General features: G+C 37.7%; 1 protein-coding gene across 5 annotated transcripts; it reads left to right on the plus strand.

Moving 5' to 3' along the window:
* The first annotated feature begins 408 nt into the window (after positions 1-408).
* Positions 409-26,586, plus strand: LOC113060744 (zinc finger MYM-type protein 4-like). Of its 5 annotated transcripts, none has more exons than XR_003278289.1 (29): positions 409-587; positions 8,651-8,690; positions 8,830-9,042; positions 9,493-9,594; positions 9,758-9,813; positions 10,800-10,964; positions 11,044-11,122; positions 11,598-12,015; positions 13,008-13,170; positions 15,041-15,247; positions 15,492-15,654; positions 15,813-15,928; positions 16,099-16,440; positions 16,647-16,797; positions 17,739-17,911; positions 18,035-18,179; positions 18,402-18,518; positions 18,596-18,639; positions 19,500-19,647; positions 19,753-19,883; positions 19,969-20,101; positions 20,201-20,392; positions 20,694-20,788; positions 24,023-24,167; positions 24,324-24,475; positions 24,647-24,761; positions 25,428-25,674; positions 25,779-25,905; positions 26,351-26,508. XR_003278289.1 is itself a non-coding variant. In XM_026229898.1 (29 exons), the coding sequence occupies exons 2-29, from the start codon at positions 8,675-8,677 to the stop codon at positions 26,559-26,561; spliced, it is 4,362 nt and encodes a 1,453-aa protein (XP_026085683.1). In that variant the 5' UTR covers positions 409-587; positions 8,651-8,674; the 3' UTR covers positions 26,562-26,586. The 5 variants fall into 5 exon arrangements, 4 of the variants coding, with proteins under 4 accessions (XP_026085683.1, XP_026085681.1, XP_026085684.1 ...); XM_026229898.1 differs by having other exon boundaries at positions 24,327-24,475; positions 25,428-25,676; positions 25,782-25,905; positions 26,351-26,586; XM_026229896.1 differs by having other exon boundaries at positions 411-587; positions 25,428-25,676; positions 25,782-25,905; positions 26,351-26,586.
* The last annotated feature ends 529 nt before the right edge of the window (positions 26,587-27,115 follow it).

A 27,115-nucleotide genomic window follows, 5' to 3' on the forward strand; every position in this document is an offset into this window, starting at 1 on the left:
TCTATTTTATTAGCAGCCTATATAAGAAGTACCCCAAATCCATATTTACCTTTCCCTTTTTTTATTTCAGAATTGTAATTCCTTTCTTTCTTTGTCATATTTTTCACAGGGAGATATTACATGCTCTGTTGTTTCTTTTTCCCCACAATACTCATTTAAACCATTCTCATGTAATCCAGTAATAAACATTGATGCATTCAGTCCTGTGTGTTCAAGTCTCATCCTTGTTATAATGACTTGTGCCCTCCTGTTCATATGTTTTGTTTATTATACATATATATATATATTACCTCTTCAATCCACATCAATCCCATTATTATAGCGAGTTAATATCATACAGATAAAGTTTAAGACATCATCCATCTATGTGTTTAGTATTTTTTATCAGGTGTCTAAGTCCCTGCACTCTTCCTCCTGGACACCTGGGTGCAGCAGAACATTTGTCTGGAAGCAGCAGGAGCTTGATTCGAGTTGTTGCTTTGGCAAAAGGCTTTGTACGTCCAAAAGAACAGTGAAGATTGAAAGACTTTTAAAACATCACGAGAACGCATGAAACCCCCTGTTTGACAGCTGATATTTATCTCTTCGTAAGTATACATTTACAACCCTCACGCATATCTGTTTCAAGGGAAAGCATCATTTCCTCTCTGTTCCCTCTCATATGTAGCCCGCTAGCGTTAATGCTAATGCACAACGCGGGTCTGGGAGTACGATGCTGATGATCAGTAGTTTAGTCCTCAGTTCTCTTGGTAAAACCATAAATACGCGATCACGAGCGCACGAGATCGGCTTTAAAAAAAATATTGGATTGTATTATTAGCATGATGGAATAAAGCAATGCATGCAGGGAGTTTGCAGCAGGCAGCTCTCAATGCAGATTCATGCAGCAACTGTTGAACAACGTGTGCACGCGTGGGTTGGTTTTCGTAGCAATACTGGTGACACTGATATTGAAATAAATGTGTATATACACCAATGCGGTTCATTTTAGTTTATTTTGAGGTGTGTATGTGTTCTAGCTGCAGACCTGCACTCTCAGTCCTCTGTGACGTCACACCCGTACTTTCAAGCAGGGAACCGGAAATACGTCATTTGGTGCGTTAGGCTTGTCACTGAAGAATTTTACGTCATCATATTATTTTTGTTGACTCTTACCTTTCTTTTACTGTCTATGACTCTTACCTGGGCGATTCGGCTGATGAGACTAAACCCTGGCGCTTGTTTAGTAGTTAGAAGTGAGTCTATTCGTTTCAGCAATGTCAAGTATTGTATGTTTTTAAAAGGTGCCATAATAATTGGAAGAAAAGACGAGGGTTTTTACAGCACGAATGTTTGCACATAGTCCTCTACCACGAGCTGAATGTACCTGTGGATCCCTGTACTACCTGCATCCTCCTCCAAAGGAGAGTCAAGCTCTGAGACTCTGGTTGAACACTTTGAACCAGAAAAAAAATACCCAGTCGTCCTTTTTTTATCTTCCAACAAAAGAACCAACAAAAGAGCATCTGGTAAGATGCTAAGAGCATGTGGCTTGGTATGAGGCTCTCTTGAAGAATCGGGTACGTCAAATGATCTCTTATTAGGCTCCTCTGTTTACACTGGTTTGTTATAAAGTATGTGTAAAATTTGTAGCGATATTAACAATATTAATGGCTAAGAGCAAATCCTGTTCACCTGTTCTTACCAAGGATTCGATGCAATAAATGTTTCCATCATAATTGATAAAATCTTTACAATATTCAGAGTGTCACAATGAAACGGTTGTAGCGATATATTGTTACGTACTTCAGAGTGTAACAGATTATTGAAAAATAATAATGTCTGTCCCATTTTTTCAGCACCCTTGGTTCCGGAAGTGTTTTCTCTTGAAAGGACTTTTAAAAAGTTTTCTTTAAAGGTGCCATATGCAAAAATTGAGGTAAAAATATCCATAACATGACCTACACGCATCAAAAGAATGAGAAGAAATAAGGGTGATGATGTCATTAAAAAAATTTCAAGTTATATTGCTGCAGAGATATCAACCTTAATTAGCATTAGCATTACTAGCCCCTGCCCGAAAGGTGTCGTAATACCAGTTTCGGCCATGCGAGGCGGTATGCGGGCAACATAACCACCAGCCAACCTGCAATACACGAATAATAGGGGTGCTCCGATCACGATCGGGCCGATCGTTAATGCGCATCTGGTCAGTAAAGCCAGTTCTCTAATCAGCGGTTAATTCCATCAGGTGCGTGATTTCACATAGAGCACCTGTTACTACACAGAGCCGTTGTTAACTGAGAAGATGCGGCAATAAATGCTGAAAATTAACGTGATTTGCGCATCTTCTCTATTAACAACGGCTCTGTGTAGTAACAGGTGCTCTATGTGAAATCTCGCACCTGATGGAATTAACCACTGATTAGGCTTTACTGACGGCTTTACTGACGAGATGCACATAAGGATTGGCAAATCGTGATCGGAGCACCCCTAACGAATAACTCGCACGGCTTGTGGGCGTGCCTTAACCTGATGTCAATCATGTGGAAAGTACAGCACAGTACTTCATTTCAGTTCAGGGAAGAGAGAGAAAGGATGTCTCAAGCCCTTGGCAAGAGACCACCCGCTACAGGGAAACAACCGCGCTCGGAATCACAAATCAAATCCGATAAGAAAAGGAGCCGAACCAACATCGGCACTGCTTTTAATCGCTGGAGACAACTGATGGACCTGAAAGAAATGAGGTTTGACTCCAAACATGCAACATTTCTTTTGGATTGGTAAGTTAGATGCTGTTAGTATTTCGCTAGAAGTTTGTTTTATTTGTTTGTGTATTTGTTTTCGGGAAGTTATAACATAAAAAAATGTATCGAAGGCTGTTCGATAAACGTGCTAATGTTAGCGATGGCTAACCGTAGCTCCGTTTGATAATTAGCTAGCTATTGAGATTGAGGAGTCACGTGCCGATTTGGGTTGATTTAGGAGGGGTCTGAGCCGGTCGGCCCTGATGGCAGGATACGCTATCTGTTGCCAGGGGCAGTACCTTCAGAACTTCACAGAGGCGCGACTAAACATTTCAGAGCGCTTTCATTTTTGCGCATTTATTTTGTCGGCAGAACAGATCGAGACGTATCTATGAATACGCGAAAGAAAAGGAAGAAAGTAAAGCAATTCAAAAACATAAGGCGAAAGAAAGGGGACCTTACAGGAACAAGCTCACACCAAGCGCAAAACAGCGGTGTTTGGAGAAGTTCTCAGGCAGCTCCCTGCAGCGACACAGAGACCTGAACAATTTACCTCAGTGCACACATATGGACATTGGGAATTATATTGTTTACAATGTAAGTCACTTTGCATTCACGCTGTTAATGGCTTTAACCTAACCCGGACATTTACATCTCGCAATCACATATTTAACTACCCTAGCTAACACAGAACTGGTTTGTCCACTTTGCAGCCCCCAACAAAAAAAAAACCTGGTGCAGTATGTGTCATTGGGTTAACATCAAATTATAACTAAACATACACCGCTTTACCCTAGATCAAAACATGTTGAAAACGTTCGTATACAATGAACATCTCGTTACAATCTAGTGTTCAGTCGCAGTTAATTACTTTGTCATTTTAGTCAAGAAGTGCATTCTAAATGCAATGTAATTACAATACGCTAAAACGCATGTGAATAAACTTACTTTGGCCAGTACAACACTGTTTTCTTCACCTGCTGTAGATGTCTACCGTCAACTAACACAAAATCGCTTTCAAAATTGACAAAGAATCGCCTGCGATTTTAACATCGATTTTGTGTAGATTGTCAGTGAATTACGGCTCTGTGTAGTAAATGCCAACCAGTGTTGCCAAGTCTGTGGTGGTTGTTTTTCATGTCCGCAGGTCACAGCGACCCCAATACAAATGCCCAATGTCCATATGTGTGCATGGAGGTAAATGGTCCAGGTCTCTGTGCCGCTTGAGAGCTTCTCCAAATACCGCTGTTTTGCGCTTGGTGTAACCTAAAAAAAACTGTACTCCATTGTTCCTATGTTTTCCATATGTATTGTGTGAGGTACTGCAGCAGTTTATAACGCAGCAGTAACTTCCAGGCATGGTAAAACAGTGCAGAATTGCGAGAACCTCCTCTTAACAACACATGTAAACAATCCTGTTTCACCGCCGGTATCCTTCCAACATGACGGAGACTGTGATATCGAGGGAGGGGATTTGTGCTATGACGACAACTTCTCATTCTCAATAACTTAACGTTACCGGTTACCCATTTTATTATATAGGGCCGTGCATGTCTTTACTCATCTCATCAGTAAAGACGCTCCTGTATTTAGAAGTATATCTCCAGCACGTGTGTTCAGATCAGGGTTGCCAGGTTTTCACAACAAATCCTGCCCAGTTGCTTCTCAAAATTAGCCCAATCCCGCTTCCAGAAGGTTCCCCGATAAAACATTGCTTCTCGGGGATAAAATATACGTTTTTAGCAGGGTTGCCTTTGTATAATTCGCATTTTAGGGGCTAAATATCACGTTATTTGTATTGGGGTCGCTGTGACCTGCGGACATGAAAAACAACCACCACAGACTTGGCAACACTGGTTGGCATTTACTACACAGAGCCGTAATTCACTGACAATCTACACAAAATCGATGTTAAAATCGCAGGCGATTTTATTTTTTTTTGTCGATTTTGAAAGAGATTTTGTGTTAGTTGACGGTAGACTACGGCTCTGTGCAGTAACTGCCGCTCCACCTGAACCAGTGTTGCCAAGTCTGCGGTTGTTTTTCATGTCCGCGGTTTGAAGCAATCCCAATACCAATAATGTGATATTTAGCCCCTAGAATACTAATTTTACCAGGGAAACCCTTCCCAAAAATTTTTATTTTAACCCCGGGAAGCAATTTTATCGGGCAGCCTCCCGGAAACGCGATTGGGCTAGTTTTGGACTAGTTTTAAGAAGCAACTGGGCAGGATTTGTTGTGAAAACCTGGCAACCCTGATCTGAACGCACACTGATGAGAGGTGCATGAAAATCACATTCGATTTTTTGCACAGCCCTATTATTATATCGTAACTAACCTGCTCTGTCTAGTCTGTTGGTCTCCGTGTCTTCTTTGCTTCGTGGTTTTTCTGTGCGTGAAAAAATTGATGTGTGGCGTGAAAGCGTGTGAAAAGAGTCAATTGCGTGTGTCTCACGGTGAATGCTTGAGAGTTGGCACATTAGTTCTCAAGCAGAATAAAGGACAGGTTGATTATTGCTGTTTAGCGTTTGTATTAATCTATGATGTGTCCCTGTTTGCGTACAAGGACATAAAAAATAAATTAAAAGTGATACGTGGACCAAGGTGTCTGATATTGTTCATTTTAAGTAAAAGATTCTAATATTTCGTCCACAACAATATTAAATGAGGTTAACTTATAACTCATTGTGGTTAGTCTGCACGAGATCAACAAGCTTGTTTGCTTTGCGGCCGCTTTAAATACAAAATAAGCATTCGATCTACGTTAGAGCGTCTGAGTGCTCACAAATCTTTCTGCAGCGTCGTGAGCAGAGCGGCAAGAGCGATGTTTGACGCTCTAGACGCCGGCGGTGTGAACCATAGACAGTAAAAGAAACGCACAGTTAGGCTTCGGCTATGGCTGTAGTGTTGTTGTGAAGGTAGGGGCGGAGCATAGATGGCATAGAGACTATGCCGTTTCTTGTTTGTTACTCTAGAGTAGACGAATTCACTTTATTGAGGCATACTGCCCCCATCTGGTATGGAATGTGGAGTATGACTTGATTTTTTTTTTTTTTGCCAAACATTACAGATGGCACCTTTAAAGAGTTACGAGCCATTTAACCAAACTAACTAGGTAAATCGCAACATTACAAACTTTGGTTTGAAGCGAAAAATATTTGAAAATCAGACAAAAAGACTAAGGAATAAGAAGTTCACTTAATGGCTTCAGTGAAGAAAAGGACTACAATCCCATGAAGCATTGCAAACAACAATCAGAATAAAAATAGTGTAGTAATATATGTATAACTAATATATATATATTTCACATATTATGCAAATGGTTTGAGAAAGTAGGGAGACTGACAATGACACATTATTCACAATGCTTCATTGCAGGCGCTAAAGAGTTATTTTTTTGGCATGATTTGCTGGTTTTGATTCTCAGATTGGTAGAGATTTCTTGGCAGAATCATGGGTAATGTATTGTCTTACCAGGATTTGTGCTGTTAAGCACAATTTAAGAAAAATGTTGAAATAATGTGGCCTGATGGGTTCAACAAAAGCAACAAGCTTGCAAGAGTGGGGTTTAAGCGATCTAAATGTGTGGAGAATTGGAGAAGTCCAGAGAAAAGTCACCAGAGAAAAGTCATTTTACTGGAAGATTAAAAATTCTTAAAAATTTTTTTTAAACGAGCATGGAACCATTAATGTAATAAACCAGCCATAAATAAGGCCCGATTCCTGCAGTAACCTTTTCAATTGACCTAAATTTGTTTCCTCCTCAAAAAGCATCCTGGAACAAATTTTTGAATATAAATTCAAAACTATTACCTGTTGACTACTGTCATCAACTGCCTATTTTATTTATATTAGCAATACTTTTCCTGTTTTTTTTTTATCCTGCTGTGTATAACTTTTTTAAAGATATACAGCTATGTCGGTGTAATTTACCATGTAGAAACACTGCACATTTTCATTATCTTAAATGTAATAAAACTGGACTCATCTGCAATTGCATAAACCCTTGCATCTTCTTTCTTCTTAACTAGAAAAATAAAATTTACTTTAATTTTGCATCATTAAAAAAAAAAATCTATTATCAGTAGTGTGTTCCAGCAGTGAACCCACGTATGTCACCGAGATCGAAGTGTGAACACGAGGCTGAGAGGGCATGTTTGCTGTCAGATTCATTTGGATCTCTCTGGGATTCATATGGCATGGGAATGAATTAGCTAGGCTTCAGTATAAAACTAAATATAAATCACTGAATGGATGGGATAGATGCCTGGTAGTGTAAGTGCCAGTGATGCGCGGGTTGATCCAAAATGAGCGGGTGCCTGCGGTCACCCGTGGTTACCCTCGGTTACGAGTCATCCAAAAATATTTTTAATGATATTCGGGTCGCGGTCGGTCTGGTCGTTTGAAATAACGATGCAAATTAAACCTTTGTAATCTATATAGTACTAAACATAAATTTGAAATACATAGGCTTACACTTTGTTGGCTGAATAACTTTTATGCGATTATAGAGTGACCACCTGTCCCGCTTTACGTTGTATTGAACAGCAATTTTACCCTTTTTCCCGCCTCACTCAAATTGAGCATCTGTCCCGGTTTTTCATTCGACCCTGCCTAATAAATACATGGATACATCCATAGGCGTACTGTTAACTTATATCCAATAGTTCAGAGGAGAGCATAAAAGCGTTAGTCGATAAGCTCAGTCGTACGTCAATCAAAATGTTGACTGTTGCACGAGCCTCAACATTCAACCATCTCAAATTGGAGAGTGCGCTCACTGTTCGGTCAGGTTAAGCAGCCATGGCCAGTGTGGCGCAAAAAATATAAGATGCACTTTTAATAGCGAATGGACCGCAACATACTCTTTGTTAAAGTAAAAATCTAAATTATGTCATTAATAACTCACCCTCATGTCGTTCTAAACCCGTGAGACCTCCATTTATCTTCGGAACACAGTTTAAGATATTTTAGATTTAGTCCGAGAGCTTTCTTTCCCTCAATTGAAACTATGTGTATGGTAAACTGTCCATGTCCAGAAAGGTAAGAAAAATATCATCAAAGTAGTCCATGAGACATCAGAGGGTCAGTTAGAATTTTTTGAAGCATCAAAAATAAATTTTTGTCCAAAAATAGCACAAACTATGATTTTGTTTAGCATTGTCATCTCTTCAAGGTCTGTTGTGAGAATGAGTTCAAAACAAAGCAGTTTTCGATGTAACCGGATCTTTTTGAACCAGTTCACCTAATCGAACTGAATCGTTTGAAACAGTTCGCATCTCCAATAAGCATTAATCCACAAATGACTTTTTTTCTTTAACTGTTAACTTTTTTAATGTGGCTGACACTCCCTCTGAGTTCAAACAAACCAATATCCCGGAGTAATCCATTTACTCAAACAGTACATTGACTGAACTGCTGTGAAGAGAGAACTGAAGATGAACGCTGAGCCGAGCTAGATAATGACTCGTTCACGAGCTGCATTGGTTTTCGGATCACCAGTAGTTCTTTCAGACGGTTCGATTCAATAAACCGGTTGAAGAAAATGGTTCACCGGTTTTACTCTAATTTTGTTTAGCTATTTATTTGAAATATGAAGTTTACCATAAATGCAGCTGATATGTTACACAGCTATATATATAAAACAGCTTTTAACATTTAATTTTAACGTTTATTTTATTTCAATTTCTTGACATTAATGTTTTTTTTCCTCTTGTGAATGTAAAATTTCTATTCTGTATGAAATGTGTGGGGATTAGTCTGCAAAAGTCTGCATTTTTTTGCATGAAAAAAAAAAAAAGTCATGCTGCATTCAAAACAAAAGTGTGTGTTTTGTCAACTGACTTTTTTTTTTATTCCTTAAATTTTATTTGCTATGTTGATACCAAAACTAAAAATTTCACTCCTTCCATGTCTCCTTCCAGCACTCTGTTAGCGGATCTGGCCAGATGGACCAGTCATCGGGTAAGACACTAAATACCTCAATTTCACTTCAGTTCCCTCCACTTGGAACTCCATTTTGTGTTTCTTTTAGTCCGTTTTTATTAGTTTCTTCTCACATGTTGGTGTATTAAACCATCTTTGTTTTTTCTTTATCCTTTAGAGCTTGAAATCAAAACATCTGCTGATCAGGGTGAGAGCAGCAGTGGTCAGCCAGTGGATGATGAGCTCGATGGACTTCCAGTCTTTGGAACAGATGAAGATGATTGGGAAATAGACAGTAGCTTTGCTCAGAAAGCTTTGGAACGGATGGAAAGGGACAGCGATGATAAAAACGAAAGTCAAGATGGAGTGCCAACTAGCGGTGCAGATGCAGGTGAGTTTGAAAATGAATTTACTGAGCAAATTGTCATATGCTGGAAGGTTTCTGCAATTATATTAGGTCTGATTGACTAAGTGTGTGTAGACACAAATTTGTGCCTGAAATCTGCGTACAGATTTTCACAAACAAGTCATAATTCACCAATAACTTTCATAGATTTCAAAAGTCCAAATTCTGAGAGGATGGAACATTGGAATGGGGTTAAGAATAAATTAATGTTCATATACGCAAGTTGTTTTTTGTGACAATTTCATCTCTGAGTAGACATAAAAAGTAATCGGTGCCATTATAAGTGAATGAGATCCATTGTTTTCAATATAACTATGCAGTAAATCATTATTCGTTTTTTAAAGGAAATAGTTCTTTAATGAGAGTTAACTATAAATCAGAATGTAGTTTAACTTATCTGGACTCTTTTTAAATTGGGATCCTTTTGGACTACGGAAGAGAACAGCTCATCTATCAATGGCTCTTCAGAAATGGATGAGGAAAGAGCGAAGGTTTCTGAGGACACCCCCGTGACCCCTTTATCAGACACTATTATAGGTAAAACAAAATAAAATTATTTTAAATATCTTTTTTCTTTTTTTTTTCTGCTGTTTGTTTTTTCCTGAATAATTTAGTCTGGAGTTATGATGAGCTGGACAACATGTTAAGATAATTATGGAAATGCATGTGTAAAAATGCTACTTTTGTCCTCCTCTGTCAGATATCCAAGACGTACAGTCTGAACTTAGAATTGAGTCATCGCGAAGTGATGCTAATGTAAGTATAGGTGAAAATTTTGACCTCTTTTTATCCGAAAACATCTTAAAGGAATAGTTCAACCAAAAATGAACATTTGCTGAAAATTTATTCACCATCATGCTGTTCAAGATTAAAATTTAGTTTTTCATCTTAGGAACAGATATGGAGAAATTCAGCATTACATCAATTGCTCCCCAATGAATCCCCTGCAGTGAATGGGTGCCGTTAGAAATGAGAGTCCAAAACAGCTGATAAAAACATCATAATAATCAAACAAACAAAACATTAGTTGATCAGTTAACGTCTTGTGAAGTGAAAAGCAGTGGGTATGTAAGAAACAAATACACCATTAAGGCATTTTTCATTTTAACCCATTGTTTCTGACTAAAATATCTATCCATAATGAAAAAGTTTTCTCGTATGAGTGAGGAGAGAAATATTCAAAGATCGAACACCAAGTGAAAACAGTTCTGTCGGTGGATTTTCAGAGTAGTTTAGAGGCTAGAAGTGACCGTTTTAAAAATAAAATGTCTTAATGATTGATTCATCTGGATTTAGCCTCACAAGACATTAATTGATGCACTGCAGTCATGTTTATTATTGTGATGTTTTTATTAGCTGGTTTGGACCCTCATTACGGCCCCCATTCACCACAGAAGATCCATTGGTGAGCAAATTATGTAATTCTAAATGTCTCCAAATCTGTTTCAATGAAGAAACAAATTCTACATCTTGAATGGCCAGAGAGATGAGTAAATTAAGCGAATTAAAAATTTTGGGTGAAATATTTATTTAAATTCTACACGGCAGGGTGCTGAACGATATTTGCATTAGCGAGCATATGCACTGGTGGGCCTAATGAAATAGCTGCTGAATGTATGTGGTCAAAAGTGAAGGATAGTTTTATTCCTATTTCCCAGTTTTGGCTGCCGGTTAGTGGTGTTGTTCCAGTGTTAAATAGGACTGTGATGTTTGATTAAAGTGCTTTTTCTTCCTGGTTACAGCCGGAGCTCCCTTCTGAATGCGCAGGCAGAGAAACAAGTTACTCACCTGTAATAAGTATTAAGGATGAGCCTATTGATGATGAATATGACAAAGCTTTAATGCCCCAGTCCGACATGAGCAGTGTTAAACAGGAGCTTGACAGTTCTGAAAGTAATGAGAATGAGGTAAGATTTGGTTCTGTGCTGTTCAATTTGTTGTAAAAACATATGTCATGTGTAATAAATTCCTTTTGAATCATTTCAGGCCTCCTCTGCATCAGATGAATTGAGGATTAGCTCTGTTTTCTCTGTCAGCGGAAACAGCAGTGATACAGTTTCTTCTGGTGAGTGCATAAAGATTTTGCTTCCATCACATCACTGTTTATCAACAGCTTTACTGTTGCCATCAGTGATAACTCTGTCTGGGTGATATATCAGTAATTTTCAGCTTTTTAATGATGGTTGATAAAGATCTCAATATTTATGTATTTGCTTAAAAAAAAATCCATTTTAAGAAAACAAAATTTCTCCAACCAGCCATTAAAGCAAAATAGATTCATATCTAAAGGAAATGTTTAATGAAACAACTTTCAAGACACAAGTTAAATGTTCTAATGTCTTATGTTTAATGTTCAGCAAGGGAACATTAAATTCCTCAAGTGACAGTGAAGGGATTTCTAATGTTATATTATAATGTTTGATTTCTATTACATTTCTGTGCATAGAAATTAGTTTTGAATCCGCTCTTTGAAACTGACACTTTGAACCGATTCACAGAAATTAATTTAACTTAACAACAACTTTTGTTATTTCATACAGCATCTATGGCCCCCTCCCATGCATCTTCATTCTCAGTAATGTCCCAGAATGCTGCTCCACTCAGAGGAACTACTATACTTCTGCCAGCCCAATCCCAAACTCCGCTTCAGCTCCGGCTGCAACCCAAGACCCAGATGTATCCTCAGATCCCCACTCGCTCCCGAATGCAGCCGCCCATGATGCCCCAAACTCACCTACAGCCTCCTCCACAGCCACCCCAGATCCATGCTCCTCCACCCACAGTGAGGATCTGCTGCTCAGGCTGTTCCAAAGTCCTCCAGAAAGGTCAAACTGCATTCCAGCGAAAAGGCTCCAACCAGCTGTTTTGCTCCACTGTGTGTCTAACTAGTTTCAGTTTACCATCAGTTCAGTTTACCCCCATCGTTGCCCCTAAGAAAACCTGCCACCTCTGCCTTAAGTGAGTTCTAATGATTTATATATATATATATATATATATATATATATATATATATATATATATATATATATATACTTTGTTGTTTACTATATAGTGAATCCATCTTCTGTCACTTTATTAATTGTATAGATAACTGAAAAAATGTGTTAAATTAATAGTTTACCCTTAAATGGTTATTGTTGTTCCAAACCTATTGTCATTCTTCTGTGGAACACAAATTAAGTTAATAAAAAAATCTAAGTAGTTATTTTTCATACAATAAAAACATATAGGGCCAGATTTACTAAACCGCAAATGCATCTCCCAATTCAATAAAAGGGCCATTGGGAGTGGAAAGTTCTGCAGATGACCTTCTGACAATGTCCAAAATAATAAAGACCGCCAGCTCACTTCCATAATGACCATCGCAAACGCCCAAGGACAGGGCTTTAACCTTAAGTCAATCACCCTAGTAAACACATTGCATGATTTATTTAAATACTCTCCTCCCAATAATTAAAAGGGACTCTACTACAAATGCACATGCAATAAGGTCAGCTAAAAAAGAAAAAAGAAAAAAAGAAGTGTCTTTCATTGCAGATTTTTCATTACATGTTATTAGCAAATCCTGACAGTAGAGTACTCCAAAAGAGAGCTTGCAATAATGCAAGCTTTTAATAAAATCTGACCCATAATGATCCATAGTCATTTTTGGAGATAATTTTGTGTGGAGTACAACAGCTGAGAAAATTTTAAAAAATTACCATTATGTTCCAAGGAAGAAATATTTGAATTTGGTATGATGAAGTGAATAAATAGTTAAAGAAATTTTATTATTATTATTATTATTATTTTGCGTGAACTATCACTTTAAGACAGAACAGCAACCTATACATTTTTTGGAAATTGATTATGATTGATAATGGTTCAAAAATTTGGTTATGCATAATTTAATGCATTTATACAAATGGTATGTGATCATTTTTTAAAATAATATCTTTATTGTTTCAAAGGGTCATTGTCAATTTAAAGGACTTGATAACAATCCCCGTGGGCTCTATGAACACACTAAAGGAGTTCTGCAGCCAAGCTTGTCTTAGTATTTATAAAAACAGATATGAAGATGCAACTCCAGATCTATATACACAATGCGGCGTGTGTAAGTTGGTGAAAGAGGTAAGGCTTAAATTATTCACAATGTAATTTTAGATGAAACAAACATTGTTTTGTTTTGATTTTTGCATAATTTGTTTCTCCCTTATGGGTTGAATAGTTTTTGATAAATGCAGATTGTGAAGTAGGTTTTTGTTAGTGCACTTTGATGAAATGCATTCAGTTTTTGGAATAAAGAGTACAAGATGTTATTTTCAAAACCAATTAAAAAAAGACATGGGTGAATTATGGCCCTCAACATGGTATAATCCTACCTGAGGGGGCAATTATCTTGTAGATGATTTTTTGCGTCATTATCTTGCATTATGAGCTAATGAGCCTCTTGCACAATTTGATAAGCTTTTGAGGGTTTTTTTATAGTTTAGATTTTAACAATCATAAATGTACTGAGTATGTTCATTTAAAAAAAATAGTCTCACCAGAGAAGTGTAAATAAACCATTGAAGGTAAAATAAGCCATGTTGCCTGCCGACCAGAGGGCAACAGTTGAAATAGAGAGTGGGCTGGGTTTGTCGGGTTCAAAGTGATTTTCTTAGTCCTTTTCCTAATTTTGGAGGTGTAAAGATCTTGTAGATTGGACAAACAGGGAACCAATCTTCTCAGCAGTACTGACTGTCAGTGTAGTCTCTTGATGTCTGATTTGGTAGCTGAACCTAACCAGACAGTTACGGATTCAGTGATGGCTGAGTAGACCTGTTTCAGCAGCTCCTGTGCCAGGTTGAATTTCCTTAGTTGGCAAAGGAAGTACTTTTTAGCAATGGAGTTCCCACTTCAGGTCCTGACAGATACTTGAATAACTCTTCTGTTGCTACAGTGCTGTTCATGATGGTTAGTGGGGGGAGTGCAGGCAAATTTCTCCAGAAGTCCACAATCATCTCCACTGTTTTGAGCATGTTCAGCTCAAGGTTGTTGTGACTGCACCAGGCAGCCAGCTCTTTAATCTGTCTGTAAGCAGACTCATCTCCGTTGTGTACGAGGCTGTTGATGGTAGTATCATCTATCAAATTTCAGGAACTCGACAGGGGTCTTTTGCAGTGCATACATTCGTATACAAGGAGAAGAGCAGTGGGGAGAGCACACATCCCTGAGGTGTGCCAGTGCTGATTGTGAGTCCTAGATGTGAGTTTACCCAGCCTCAATAGCTGCTGCCTGTCAGGAAGCTGCTGATCCACTGACAGATGGAGGTGGGCATGGAGAGCTTGGGTCAGTTTGTCTGAGAGAAGGTCAGACATGATGGTATCAAAGGCCAAACTGAAGTCTACGAGAAAGTCCCAGGTCTATCAAGATGTTGCAGGATATAATGCAGTCCGATGTTGACTGCATTATCCACAGACTAGTTTGCTATGTATGCAAACTGAAGAGGATCCAGCAAGAGTCCAGTGGTGTCTTTCAGATAGGTCATCACCAGTCTCTCAAAAGACTTCATGTCCACAGACATTAGAGTGTCTGTAATCGTTAAGTCCATTGATTTATAAATTTAAAAAAAAATTGGGGGGGGGGGATGATAGTGGAGCATTTGAAGCAAGAGAGGAATACAGCTCCAGTGATCTATTAAAGATCTGGGTACATTTGCTCCATTTCAGTTTATTTGATCAGCCAGCTGTTGCAGCACTGTGCTCACATGTGTCTAGAGGAACATTCGCGAGCATGAAAGAGGAAATAGAGTATAAAGAAATAATTGTCCTCTGACTTTAACATGACATTCTGTCTTAAAAACGTAAGACTTACGATGCGAGATGCTGAAAACTGTCACACAGTTCTTGTGTAAACATCTCTTTAGTCCACTGCAAAGTCATAGAATGTCAATGCAACTTGGAATCCATTCAGTTAAATGCTGTGATTAAGACATGCATTGTTTTTCTTTGCATTACAGATTCAGCATGAAGTGACTCATCTGGGTGCTGTGCACAAGCTGTGCAGCGATGAATGCTTTGCACGCTTCAGATCCTCCAGAAACCTCTACATGAGCTACTGCGAGAACTGTGGCAACTGTACGGCCTCAGGAAACTATCACCTGGTTCAGATAGAAGATAGTATTAAAAAGTTCTGCTGCACCGAATGCATCTCTAATTACAAACAGGTACCTCAACATAACCCGAATGAAATTGCAGTTCTTTGCTCAAGCTGTGTTTGTTATTCATGGTCTGATTCATTCATTTTTACGTCCCGTGGGATATGCAGGCTTGAATTTGACTTGTCGCCCAATCCCATAACTTTGCAGTCAATAGAAGTGAAAAGCCCAAAAATATGTTTTAAAACAAAATAATTTTGCGGATTTATAGCTGTTGTTTTTTTGTTGTTGTTTTTTTTTTACTGTGTTGCAGAAAAGTGGCAAGAGGCTTCACTGTCCCTACTGCCAAGATATCAAAGATATTGAACAAATGATGGAAGGGACAAACATACAGGGTGTCACAGAATTCTTCTGCTCTCAAAGATGTGTGGCCCTGAGTCAAGCATCTCCCAGTTTGACAGGTAAATATTTGAAATGTAAGTTATCTCATAACTTTTTTTTCAATTATAAAAATTGTCAATCAGTTGAGTCTTTTTAAATAAAAATGGCACTGTCAATGTATTCTTTATTAGGCTTTATGAGATTCACCTAAAAAGTGTTTTCTTCTGCTAATCTTTCTTGCTCTACTCCTTAGGCACCTCTTTCCCATGCACAACTTGCAAGAAGTTAGCCGTTCCACAGTATCACCTTGCCATTTCTGATGGGTCCATCAGGAACTTCTGCTCATTAGACTGTGTGGGCAAATTCCAGGTGTTGAATTGTTTGTCTCTATTTCCAGTATTATTTGAGTACATATGTGTTTAGTCTATACACCTGCTTGATTACAGGTGTAAAGCTTCATTTGCTTTCTTTCCACCACTCAATTATATCGGTCATAGTGAATCAGATGTGAATTTTCCTTTTTTTCTCTCTCTCTATAGGAGAAACTGAATGCATCTGTACCTCATAACCAGATGAATGGAAACTCACAAGGACCTCCGCCTCAGAGCGCTGCACCACCTCGACCCACCACCGACCATCTCCAGCCCACTCAAACCTCATCCAGTGTTCCTGGCCCAAACCACAACCCTCCCCCACCTTTCGTACCACCATCCATTCAAAATCCAGTTCCAACTTATGTGCCAGCTCCTGCTGTGGTTAACTCACAAGACGCCCAGCAGCAATGGCCAATCAAGCCTCCCTCATCATCTGACACAGTACGGCTGACGTGCAAACAGTGCCAGAATCAGTTCAGCTCAAAGCCTGAGGTTTTCCAGTTCAAGGTACGTCTACCAAAACAGTCACATGACTGAATCGGTGTCCAAATCACAGCCATACCGATACTTAGAACAAAAGCGCAATTGCAAGTGTGATGTTACATTTATACAACACCTCCTTAATAAATGTCAGACAATATTGGCCAGATAGTTCATTATTATTTTTTTTTAATTCTTTTTGTAGTTTTTCAAAAACTTTTTCCTTCTCTTAGGGTCACGCAGGGTTGTTCTGTTCTCGAGCGTGTTGCGACACATACAAGAGGGAAAGCAGCGTGAAAGCTTTGTGCGAGTACTGCAAAATAGAAAAAGTGGTCAAAGATATCATCACATACGAAAAGCAGCCGAGATCTTTCTGTTGTGAAGGTTTGTGAAACATCTTTACTTGATTCGTAATGGAGCCTTCATTCGACATTTGGCGGAAATTTTGATATCATGGCCATAAATTAAGAACTGGTTCCTACTACAGTGGCCATGATTTGCTAATTTGTTCCCTTGTTGTAGTAAATTGTGGCGACAATTTAAATTTTTTTCCCTCATTTTAGTAGTTTAATCAAACTGAGGGTAACGAATTGGAAAACTATTTACCACAACGTTGGAAAGAATTAGTAAATTGCCCAACTTTACAGCAGAATTTTTAATCCTGGTTCAATAAGTGGTTATGGTCTATATAGCTAATTTTGCTCTTCATGATAAGTGACAACTGTGAATATGTTTTTATTTTTATAAGTCATCCGTTTAAATTAAGCCTTAAGCATAATTAAGGGTGTGGCCACTTGAGTGACAGGTGGATCGGCGTTGCTGTCTCCGCTGTCGAGCTAGGTTGGTGTGGTTTCAGCAACCAGCTCCCGCCTCTTTCCCCATTTTTGATTATCAGGGTGTGACGCACGGTTATGTGTTACCAAGATGGCGATGATCTGCCCTGCCCACTTTAAGCTTCAAAAACGCTATTCAGAAATCTACGGGTGACGTCATGGACACCACGTCCATGTTTTTTTCCTACGTCGTGCTTTGTTTTAACATTGGGTCACAAAAACAAAATGGCATTTGTTCTGTTCTGCTAGTGATCTTTATTGTTTTGCTTATTATTGGGCTTATGCGTTTCACATTAATATTTTTACATTTCTTGAAACATTTTCATTTACTTGCTTACAATAAACAATGAAGTCTTGTCTGGCCACTTTATACACAATGTAAAATCGTGAACAAAATCAAATTGAGAACTTTTCTAAATAATGGTTGGTGTTTATGCCTCACTTTTCCACATACATTTACTTGTCTTTCATTCATTCTTTCTTCTTTTATAGGCTGTAAACTGCTTTTCAAGCATGACCTTGCCAAACGACATGGAGGTCAATGCAGGGTCTGTGCCTACTGTCAAAACATGACCCACAAAACCATTCAGAACTTCTTTGGGGGCAAACTTGAGGAGTTTTGCACAGAGGAGTGCATGTCTCTTTACACCGTGCTCTTTTATGAGGTTAGAGAACATTAATTATGGATTTTAGCTGTAGCTGGCATTTTATTTCCTTAAGAAAGCCTTACAATTATCTTTTTTTAATTGTTTCATATTTTTGCTTCATTCCTGCATGCATTTTGTCAGATGGCCAAGTGTCATGGCTGTAAGAATCAGGGCTCACTAAAGGAAAGCCTTGTCTGGGATGGAACAACAAGACACTTCTGTAACCTGTCCTGTTTGCTGCAGTTCTGTTCAAAGTGCATTACCCCTCATCAGCCAGCAAGCAATGGTAGTCACCATGTAGCTCTATATGTAAAACTGATCTAAAAATATAGTAGTGCTACCAGTTGACATTGTGTTTAACACATTTATTTATTTAGCGGAGTGAAACCTGTTGATTAAAGACTCTTAACAGATTCAAGAGCTTAATATTATATGTACTGTAAAAACTGAATGGTCAAAACTGTTTTTATTATGAGATGGACTCACTCTTGTTGCATCATCATTTAAGGTGCTGTGTCTAACACCACTACAGTTCAAGCTCCATTATCTCTGTCGAAAGAAATGCCTGTAATTGGTGGTGTGGTGTCACTGGCCTCCACATTACCGGGAAATACTGCTCTTACAGGTATTTTTTCGATGTCTCTTTAAATCAAAATCTAAATCTTTTCATTAATGTTTTCATTATTAACATTTTCTTTGCAGGAGCTCTGCCTACCTCCAATGCCAGCTCAAAAAACATTGGGGAAGTAAGTACTGATGCACACATACTTTGTGTTGAAAAGGGTTGCATAACATACATACTACTGGTCAAAAGTAGTTTTTTGGGTTTTTTTTTTCCTTTTCTGCAAGAACCATTCAGTAAGGATGCATTTAATTGTATAAAGTAAATGTATTTATAATGTTGCAAAAGATTTCTATTTTAAATTAATCTAACTTTGTATTTCTCATAGGATCCTTCAAAAATGTAACACAATATAAACAATATTAAGCAGCACAACTGTTTTAATTAATGTGTAAAATTTATATGCCATTTTTCTCTATACTCCATGTACTTTCATATATTTTTGAAGAAGGAAATCTGCATGAAGTTTTATAACTTTCATAATAAGAAATGTTACCTGAGCATTAAATCAGCATATTAGAATGATTTCTGACGGATCATGTGGCACTGAAGACTGGAGTAATTAAGTAATTTACATTTTTGAATATTTTATAATAATAATAATAATAATAATAATAATAATCATAATAATAATTATAATAATAATAATAAATTAATTGTGATATCACTCTTTTTACTGTATTTTTATTAAATATTAGAGACTAGAAATTCCCCAAAACTTTTGAATGGTAGTGAATGTAAAGATGCATTTATCAAAAGTGACTGAAATAAAAGTTATACAGACTTTTTACAATTATAGAGTACATAAATAAAACGCATAATTACAAATAAAGGTGTTTGATGTATTAGTTTTTGATTCAGTTTTGGTATTGCTATTGGCAATGAAATTGTAGTTTTTATAAAAACTTTGCATTATGTGCTTCTTTTTGTCAAATATGTGATGTTTTTGTTTTTAGCCCTTATATTTCATGCTATTTCTAATAGGCCAGCACACAAACCGATGCTGCAGTGTCTGCTATTCCATATCGAAGAACGTTGAAGAACAAAGCTCTCATGTGCAGACCGATTACTGAAGAGCAGGGCGTCCAGTGTCAGCCAGAGCCTCCACTACCTCCAAATCTGTGCCAAACAGGTCGGTCTGCCTCACTCTTACTGTCACGCCTGCCAGAAGACCTTATTCCGTACAGTCATAAGCAATGTAAAATATGTTGAAATGAAATATTTTCTCTGTCCTCAGTGATTGATGAAAATGGAGAGAGAGTGAAGCTGGTCCCAGTGCCGGTGCCCATTCCGATGCCAGTTTACATCCCAGTACCAATGCATCTATACACCCAGTACACACCCTTTCCACTGGGCCTACCTCTACCGGTATGTCATCTTTGTAATTACCTACAATGATTCTGTCCTATAGTTTAAAGCTCATCTTGAATCTTTTTGTGCTGTTACCTCCCAGGTGCCTGTTCCCATGGTCATCCCTGGATCTCAAGACTCCCCCGAACAGAAAGACACTAAATGTAGCCTGCCTGCTCAGAGCTCAGTGGAAGACGACGATGTGGAGAAGGGAAAAGACAAGCCTGCGTCACACGGTGCATAAACATTTTATTACTATTGGACCATTTGCTTATCCCAATAAACTCCTCCAGTTCTTCAGTATTTGACTGGATGAGGATTATTGTCTTGCTCAGACCAGGGCAGCACTTACAGTGGTGATTTGGAGTCAGAGGCCAGATCAACACCCTTCAGCTTGGCAGATACTGAGGATCCTGGAGTCAACGTGAAGCCACCGGTGCCATCGACCGAACTAGAGGAGCCGGTAGCCGCTCGGACCCCGTCTTTGTCGTCAGAGCAGCCAGATCTGGAAAATGATTTTCCTCGCTGTAAGTTACGATTTAAGAAACGGGTTACTTGATTAGTTGCAATTAATCTGTAATCTTTTTCTTTAGTTAAACATGCCAACATCTTAAAGATATGTGCTATTTGTCTATATTTCTCAAAACACACATACTCCACTAAGTACTAACTTAAAATAATAACTTTTTCATTTTTCCAGCACTTTAAGAATGTAACATTAATTTTATAGCATGTTCTGATGAGCTTTTCATTCATGTTTGAACAAATGTGGGTAATATTTCAAAATTCCAATTCCAAAATTATGACACCCATTATATCATTTCACAGCATCAGCTGACCCTGGATCAGCTAAAGAGAACAGACTGGTATTGACGCTGAAGAGACGTAAGAGGGGCAGAGACAGCCACCCTCCCAGGAAAAGGGTATGTAATCTGACAGAATCAGATTCCCGGCTTGTTGAAAAGACATTTGTCTTGAGCGACAGAACGACAGAACATCGGCCAGAGTCTGAAGTGTGAAGTCCGTTGAAGTGGGTTGTGTCCCGTCTTTTAGATGAACGATAAAGACTGAAGTGTTTCCAAAGTCTCTTGTCCAGACTTGTTGATCAGTATATACCGTAATTAGGAACCGTAACTGCAGAGAGACTATTCCTCTTAGATATAGCTTAGATTTTAATTTTTTTACATTTAGGATCATTTGGCTGTATCTGTTGTCAAGATTAAGGACTGTTAATTGTGACCCTGGAGCACCAGTCTTAAGTCGCTGGCAACAGCCAAAAAATATTGTATGGGTCAAAATTATAAATTTTTCTTCTATGCCAAAAATCATTAGGATATTAAGTAATGATCATGTTCCAGGAAGATATTTTGTAAATTTCCTACCATAAATGTATCAAATCTTAATTTTATGATTTGTAATATGTATTGCTAAGAATTCATTTGGACAACTTCAAAAGCGATTTTCTCAGTATTTATATTCTTTTGCACCCTCAGATTGCAGATTTTTTTAAATAGTTGTATCTCAGCCAAATATTGTCCAAAACTAATAAACCATACATCTTATTTCAGATGATGTATGAATCTCATTTTCGAAAAAATTGACACACGAGTAATTTTGTGGTCCAGGGTCACAAATGTTCCAAAACATTTGTATCATTTCTTGCATTGTCATGTATTGCTAGTTTATATTTTTGACTGGTCATTTTAAAAATGATTTACGCTTGGTAGATCGATTGATGTTTTTCATTTGTCAATGGCAAATCACAAGGCTATTTTGTTGTTCTTCTATCAAGTTTGTTTTGTTGTACATGGAAAGTTCTATAGAGACTTTTGGGTAGCACTTTATTTTACAGTCCTGTTCCTCATGTACATACTATGTACTTATTATAGTAATTACAATAACTATGTAATAATTAGGTACTAACCCTGAACCTACCCCTAAACCTAACCCTACCCCATGTAGTTACCTTGTGTTACCAGAACTTTCTTAGATAAATACACTAAGTACACTATAAATACATGTTAGTACACGTACTGTAAAATAATGTGCAACCGACTTTTGAGTATATGAGACGTTGTGCAGTAACCATTCAAGTTCACATGGAGATGAGCAAGTGTAATAGCTGTTGTGGAAAAAAATTGGGATCATTTGTGGACTGTGGACATGAACAAAAAAATTGGTTTCCTATTTAATTTTGGATGTTATGGACCATTTAATAAACCAGAATGGCATGGAATCGGTCAGAGGAATCTGTGTACATCTGGCTAAATGAATTCAATAAAATATTTCATTGAATATATAATGTCACTGTTATCCCTGGAAATAAGCAGTATCATTCATGCCATATTGGCTAATAAATGAATCAAAAAGCTCCAAGAAAAATATGAATCCAGTCCTGGTTTTGGATATGCTATGAAACAAAATGAAGGTAAAATAAAGTCTTCATTAAACTGATAGGTCTCCAAAATAAAAAACATTTACTCACCTTCATGTTCAGCTTCTAAAGCTGTAATCTTTCTTCTGTGAAACAGATAGAGTCTAATAATATTTCATTTGTGGGTGATCCATTCCTTTTAACACTTTTTATTTAGGTGTGTCATGTGCTGAAATTACACATGTAGATGTCATAGTCCCTTCATCCCCTGCAGACCGTCGCTCATTACAGAGCTTTACTGGGTTACTGACAGAAATAAAACTCCTCCTTTTTCAGATCTTAAAATACCGGCTCCAACTTCTATGTGAGCCTAGCTTAATCTAGGAAGAATTGGTCATTATTTTGATTTTAATTTCTTTAACTTGTTACACTGCAAGTAAAAATGATTTTTTTTTTTTTAATTTTAAAAAAAAATTAATGATAAAATCCATGCCAGATTCAAAGATTTGTACATTTGACGTGTCAGTGACGCTAGAGAAGAATTGATAGAGACCTCAAAACTGGCACCAGAAATCTTCAGGAACATTCGCTTTCTGCCAGAAAACAAAAGGGTGCTGTGAGAAGTGTGATGCCGTCAGATGGCATTTGGAAGGTTTGTATCCCTCCGGAGGGAACCTGGCAAATAGGACGGTCTAGCTTGTTTAAAGTGTGAAGCAAAGGCTCTTTAGAAACCAAGAACTTCGTACATAACACCATGCAGCCAATTACAATGAGACTGAATGCAGGCCAGATGGGGACAGAAGAGGCTGGAAGTGAAGGAGAGGATGATGGAGGAGTGGTTGCCATGGAGGCTGCTACAAGTCACCATAAAAGGAGATGAATGTGTCGGCATCTGTCAGTGACACGTTCTGAAGAGTCTGCGCATGCTTCACTAGAATCGAATGTTATCGTTTAGGTTTTACTTTGTGTCAGGAATACTCCGGCTTTCTTTGGCTTCATTCATTCCTATTCACTTGATGTGTTTGTTTATTTATGTGTTTATGATTTCTGTTGAGAATTTAGTGTAAGCCTTTGTTTATAATATCATAATTAGAATTGTATTATTTATTTTGTCAATGTAGCATTCACATTTTTTTGCCAGTAAATTATTATTATTAAATAAATAATTAAAATAAAATAAATAATGAAATGATAAATAAAGATAAATAAAATATTTTATTTATTAAAATAAATAGACATGAAATATTGGTTTGAGTTGATTTGAGTTTTTGTTCTCTTGCTTGTATATTAGCTTCGAGCGTCATTTAAAACTGAAAACAATCATCCTAATAACAAGATAAACACTAAATGTTAATTTATAATATTAATATAATAGTTAGAATTTTTATATATAATAAAATATAAGAAGTTACATTATCTATGGACTAGTTATTTTTATCTAAAAAATTTAATTTATTTACCTCTATTTTAAAAGGATAGTATTTATATAGTAATATAGTATTTGTTCATATTTTGAATTGGCTTTTCTTTTTATATTTTCAGTTTTCATTTTAGTTTGCATTTTATTAATGTTTTTAAATGATTCTATTTGGCTTATTTGGATTTTTTGTTGTTGTCATTTAGCGACATTTGTTTACTATTCGAAAGAGTCATGAAACAGCATATTTTCAGATATTGCATCTACTCCGGATTTTTATGTGGTTTAATCTTTCAATTGCACTTTAATAAGGGAACTTCTAAAGGTTGTCTAGTAATAAAAATTGTGTTTTTATGTCTCATTCAGGGTCGTAAGCGATCTGGCACAGATACACCGGGAGGTGTTTGGCTTAGTTCCTCCAGCTCAAAGCTCAACCAAATGTACGGAGTCGAAGCCTGGGCCAGCTGGGTGCGAATGAACGCGGGACAGAGCGAACAGGAGCAGCAGTCCCGTAAGTTCACACATATGGGTCAGAACATGGAGTCTGCTTCATGACTCGCGCAGCGTGCGTCGTTAGTAAAGGTCACTGTCACAGTTAGTGTGTGACATTACTCTGACCTTCCATGTGTCTAAACAACTTTTTCTTCTCCCACTGTGTCTTATTCAGAAGGCTCCATGACTATGAAGGAAGATTTGTTGCAGTGCACTTCTGCGGATCTCAGTTATGGTCTTTGCCGTTTCATCAAGGAAGTCCGCAGGCCGAACGGCGAGCCTTATGAACCTGATAGCATCTATTACCTGTGTCTAGGCATTCAGCAGGTTTGACCTTAAAAATAAAGCATTTGCTCCTAAATCCAGCTTGATCTGTTATTACACCCTTGCTTCAGATAAATTTTATTATATTACAATATTTGATTATTTAATTTTTTGATAGATGTTCTAATAAGCATTTTCAGTGACACATTCCCTCTCGACTCTTTTTTTTTTTAGCGTCTGCTTGAAAATGAGCGTCTTGAAAATATCTTCACGGACTCACTCTATAGTCAGTTCATCAGTGACATCACCACACTGCTGAAGGACTGGGGAAATATGTTGCCTCCTGGAGGTAACAGTCCTTTTCACTTTTTGTCATTGATTGTCAGATATATAGCCTATTAAGAAAGCCAAAGTCCAACAAAAATTTTGACTATCCTTTCAACCCATTTTAAAGGAAAACACCACAGTTTTTCCATATTCCACTATGTTATTCCCTCAACTTAGACGAGTGGATACTTACCTCTCCTGTCTCAGTGCATGCACTCAATCGCTGTAGCGCGCGGCGCCACTATGTTTGCATTTAGCTTAGCACCATTCATTCCTTAGGATCCAAAAAGGGATGAATTTAGAAGCCACCAAACACTTCCATGTTTTCCCTATTTAAAGACTGCAACATGAGTAGTTACATGAGTAAGTATGGTGACACAAAATAAACAGTAGCGATTTTTCTAAGCAGATAAAAATGATGACTATAATGCATAGCGGAAGAGCACTTCACAGCACTTTGACCTCGGCGCAGTAATTTCATTACTCCTGAAACAATTTTTTTTTTTTTTATTGTAAACAAATTTTCACAATATTTCTGTTTCTACTGGATTTTGTTTAATTTAAATGTAGCCTTGATGAAAAACATTTTTTTTTTAAATCTACCCAACCCCAAACTTGGTACAAAATTGAAAAATTCACTCTTGTTGTAAATAGGTTTTTAAAACCGTCTGTTTTTCTGTTTCTTCAGGATATGTACACTCCCGGGTCGAGGAGGAGTACCTTTGGGAATGTAAGCAGCTGGGCGCTCTGTCTCCTATTGTTCTGCTCAACACGCTGCTGTTTTTTGGAGCCAAGCTGCTCAAACTCAAAACGGTTGAAGAGCATCGACGCCTTGCATTCTCCAATGTCTCCCACTGCTCAAAGACCACCAAAAATGGCATGACCGCTTATCTTCGCTTCAGACTACCTGGCAAGGAAGAAGAAAAGGACAAAAAAGGTGAGGGCTGCAGTGGTCACAGTGTTTAAATTACAGAGCTTCTAGTCACATGAGCGTGCATCTATGCTCATAATATTTCTCGATTTGTGTTAATCGAACATCAAGCACCAGCTGGTAAAAGGAGGAGAGAGGAAGAGAAGGTGGAAGAGGAGATTTTGGAGATGCCTGAAAATGTGGAGAACCCCTTACGCTGTCCTGTCAGACTCTACGAGTTCTATCTCTCAAAATGGTGAGCGTTATTTTATTTTAAGGGATAGTTCACTCAGAAATGAAAGTTGTCATGATTTACTCACCATTATATACTTCCAAACTTGTATGTTTTTCAATGGGAACATTTTCAGTGAAAGTGGATTATATTTTTACTGTAAAGTCATCATTCCTCTGCCAAACAGTTAAACTTCCATCTCATTTTGTGTTTTACAAAAGATTGCAAATAACACTCACTTGATATTTTGGCGTGAACTATTCATTTAGTGTAGTTTATTACTCCCTTCCTACTTGTATCACATTTTTGTGACTTTATTTGAATTATGCGGATCCTTGAATGATGCAGCTTGAGTTTTGCACACAAAATGAGCATCTTTCAAATTGCTTTTGCTTGGAGGAAAAGAGCACTTTATCTGGTGCTTTCAGTTGCACGGCTTCATAATGTTCATTCTCTTGTATATCCACAGCTCAGACTCTGTGAAGCAGCGTCCAGATCTTTTCTACCTGCAGCCCGAGGCCTCCTGCCACCCCAGCAGCCCTGTGTGGTACTCAGCCCAGCCACTGGATCGCATCATGATGGAGAGCATGCTCACACGGATCCTAGCTTTACGGGACATTCACCTGGACTCTAAACATCAGCAAAAGGACCTGGACTCATCAGATGAAGAAAGCTCTTAATGAAAACCTACAAACTCTGAGACCTTGCTTTAAAAAACAGCTAAAAAAAAAAACCCATCATGAGACATTTAATGACATCAATGTATTACTTTTATTCTGACGGGAATGGAATACAAACAGACATGAATGAAACTGAAACTGTGCACAAGCTCAACAGACATTCCCGAAGTCGTTTATTCTATCATGAATGTTACCGAAAATGAAATTTGGACGGAATAGTTTGGTTTTTTTAGTCACAAGTAGATATTGTTTTTCAGTATTTAGTATTATTTAGTGAAAGCTTTTTAAGTTTAAACATTCATCATGTCATTGTTGGTAACCTTTGAAAATATATATGAATTCTCATATGTATGACTGGTTTGCTTCTGGTACAATTTATAAGGGTTGCCCCTGATTTAACTTGCTTTCTACACAATCGCTACTTTTTCACTTATTGACATGAAAACAATTCACAGCCACAAATTTTTGAGCAACTGCTGGCGATGCTACTAACAAATTTATACTAACACTCCGCTATGAGAGAACAGACAAAATCAAATTGCATTTTAATGGAC

This window comes from Carassius auratus, chromosome 42 (genome assembly GCF_003368295.1).
Source record: "Carassius auratus strain Wakin chromosome 42, ASM336829v1, whole genome shotgun sequence".
Lineage (NCBI taxonomy): Eukaryota > Metazoa > Chordata > Actinopteri > Cypriniformes > Cyprinidae > Carassius > Carassius auratus.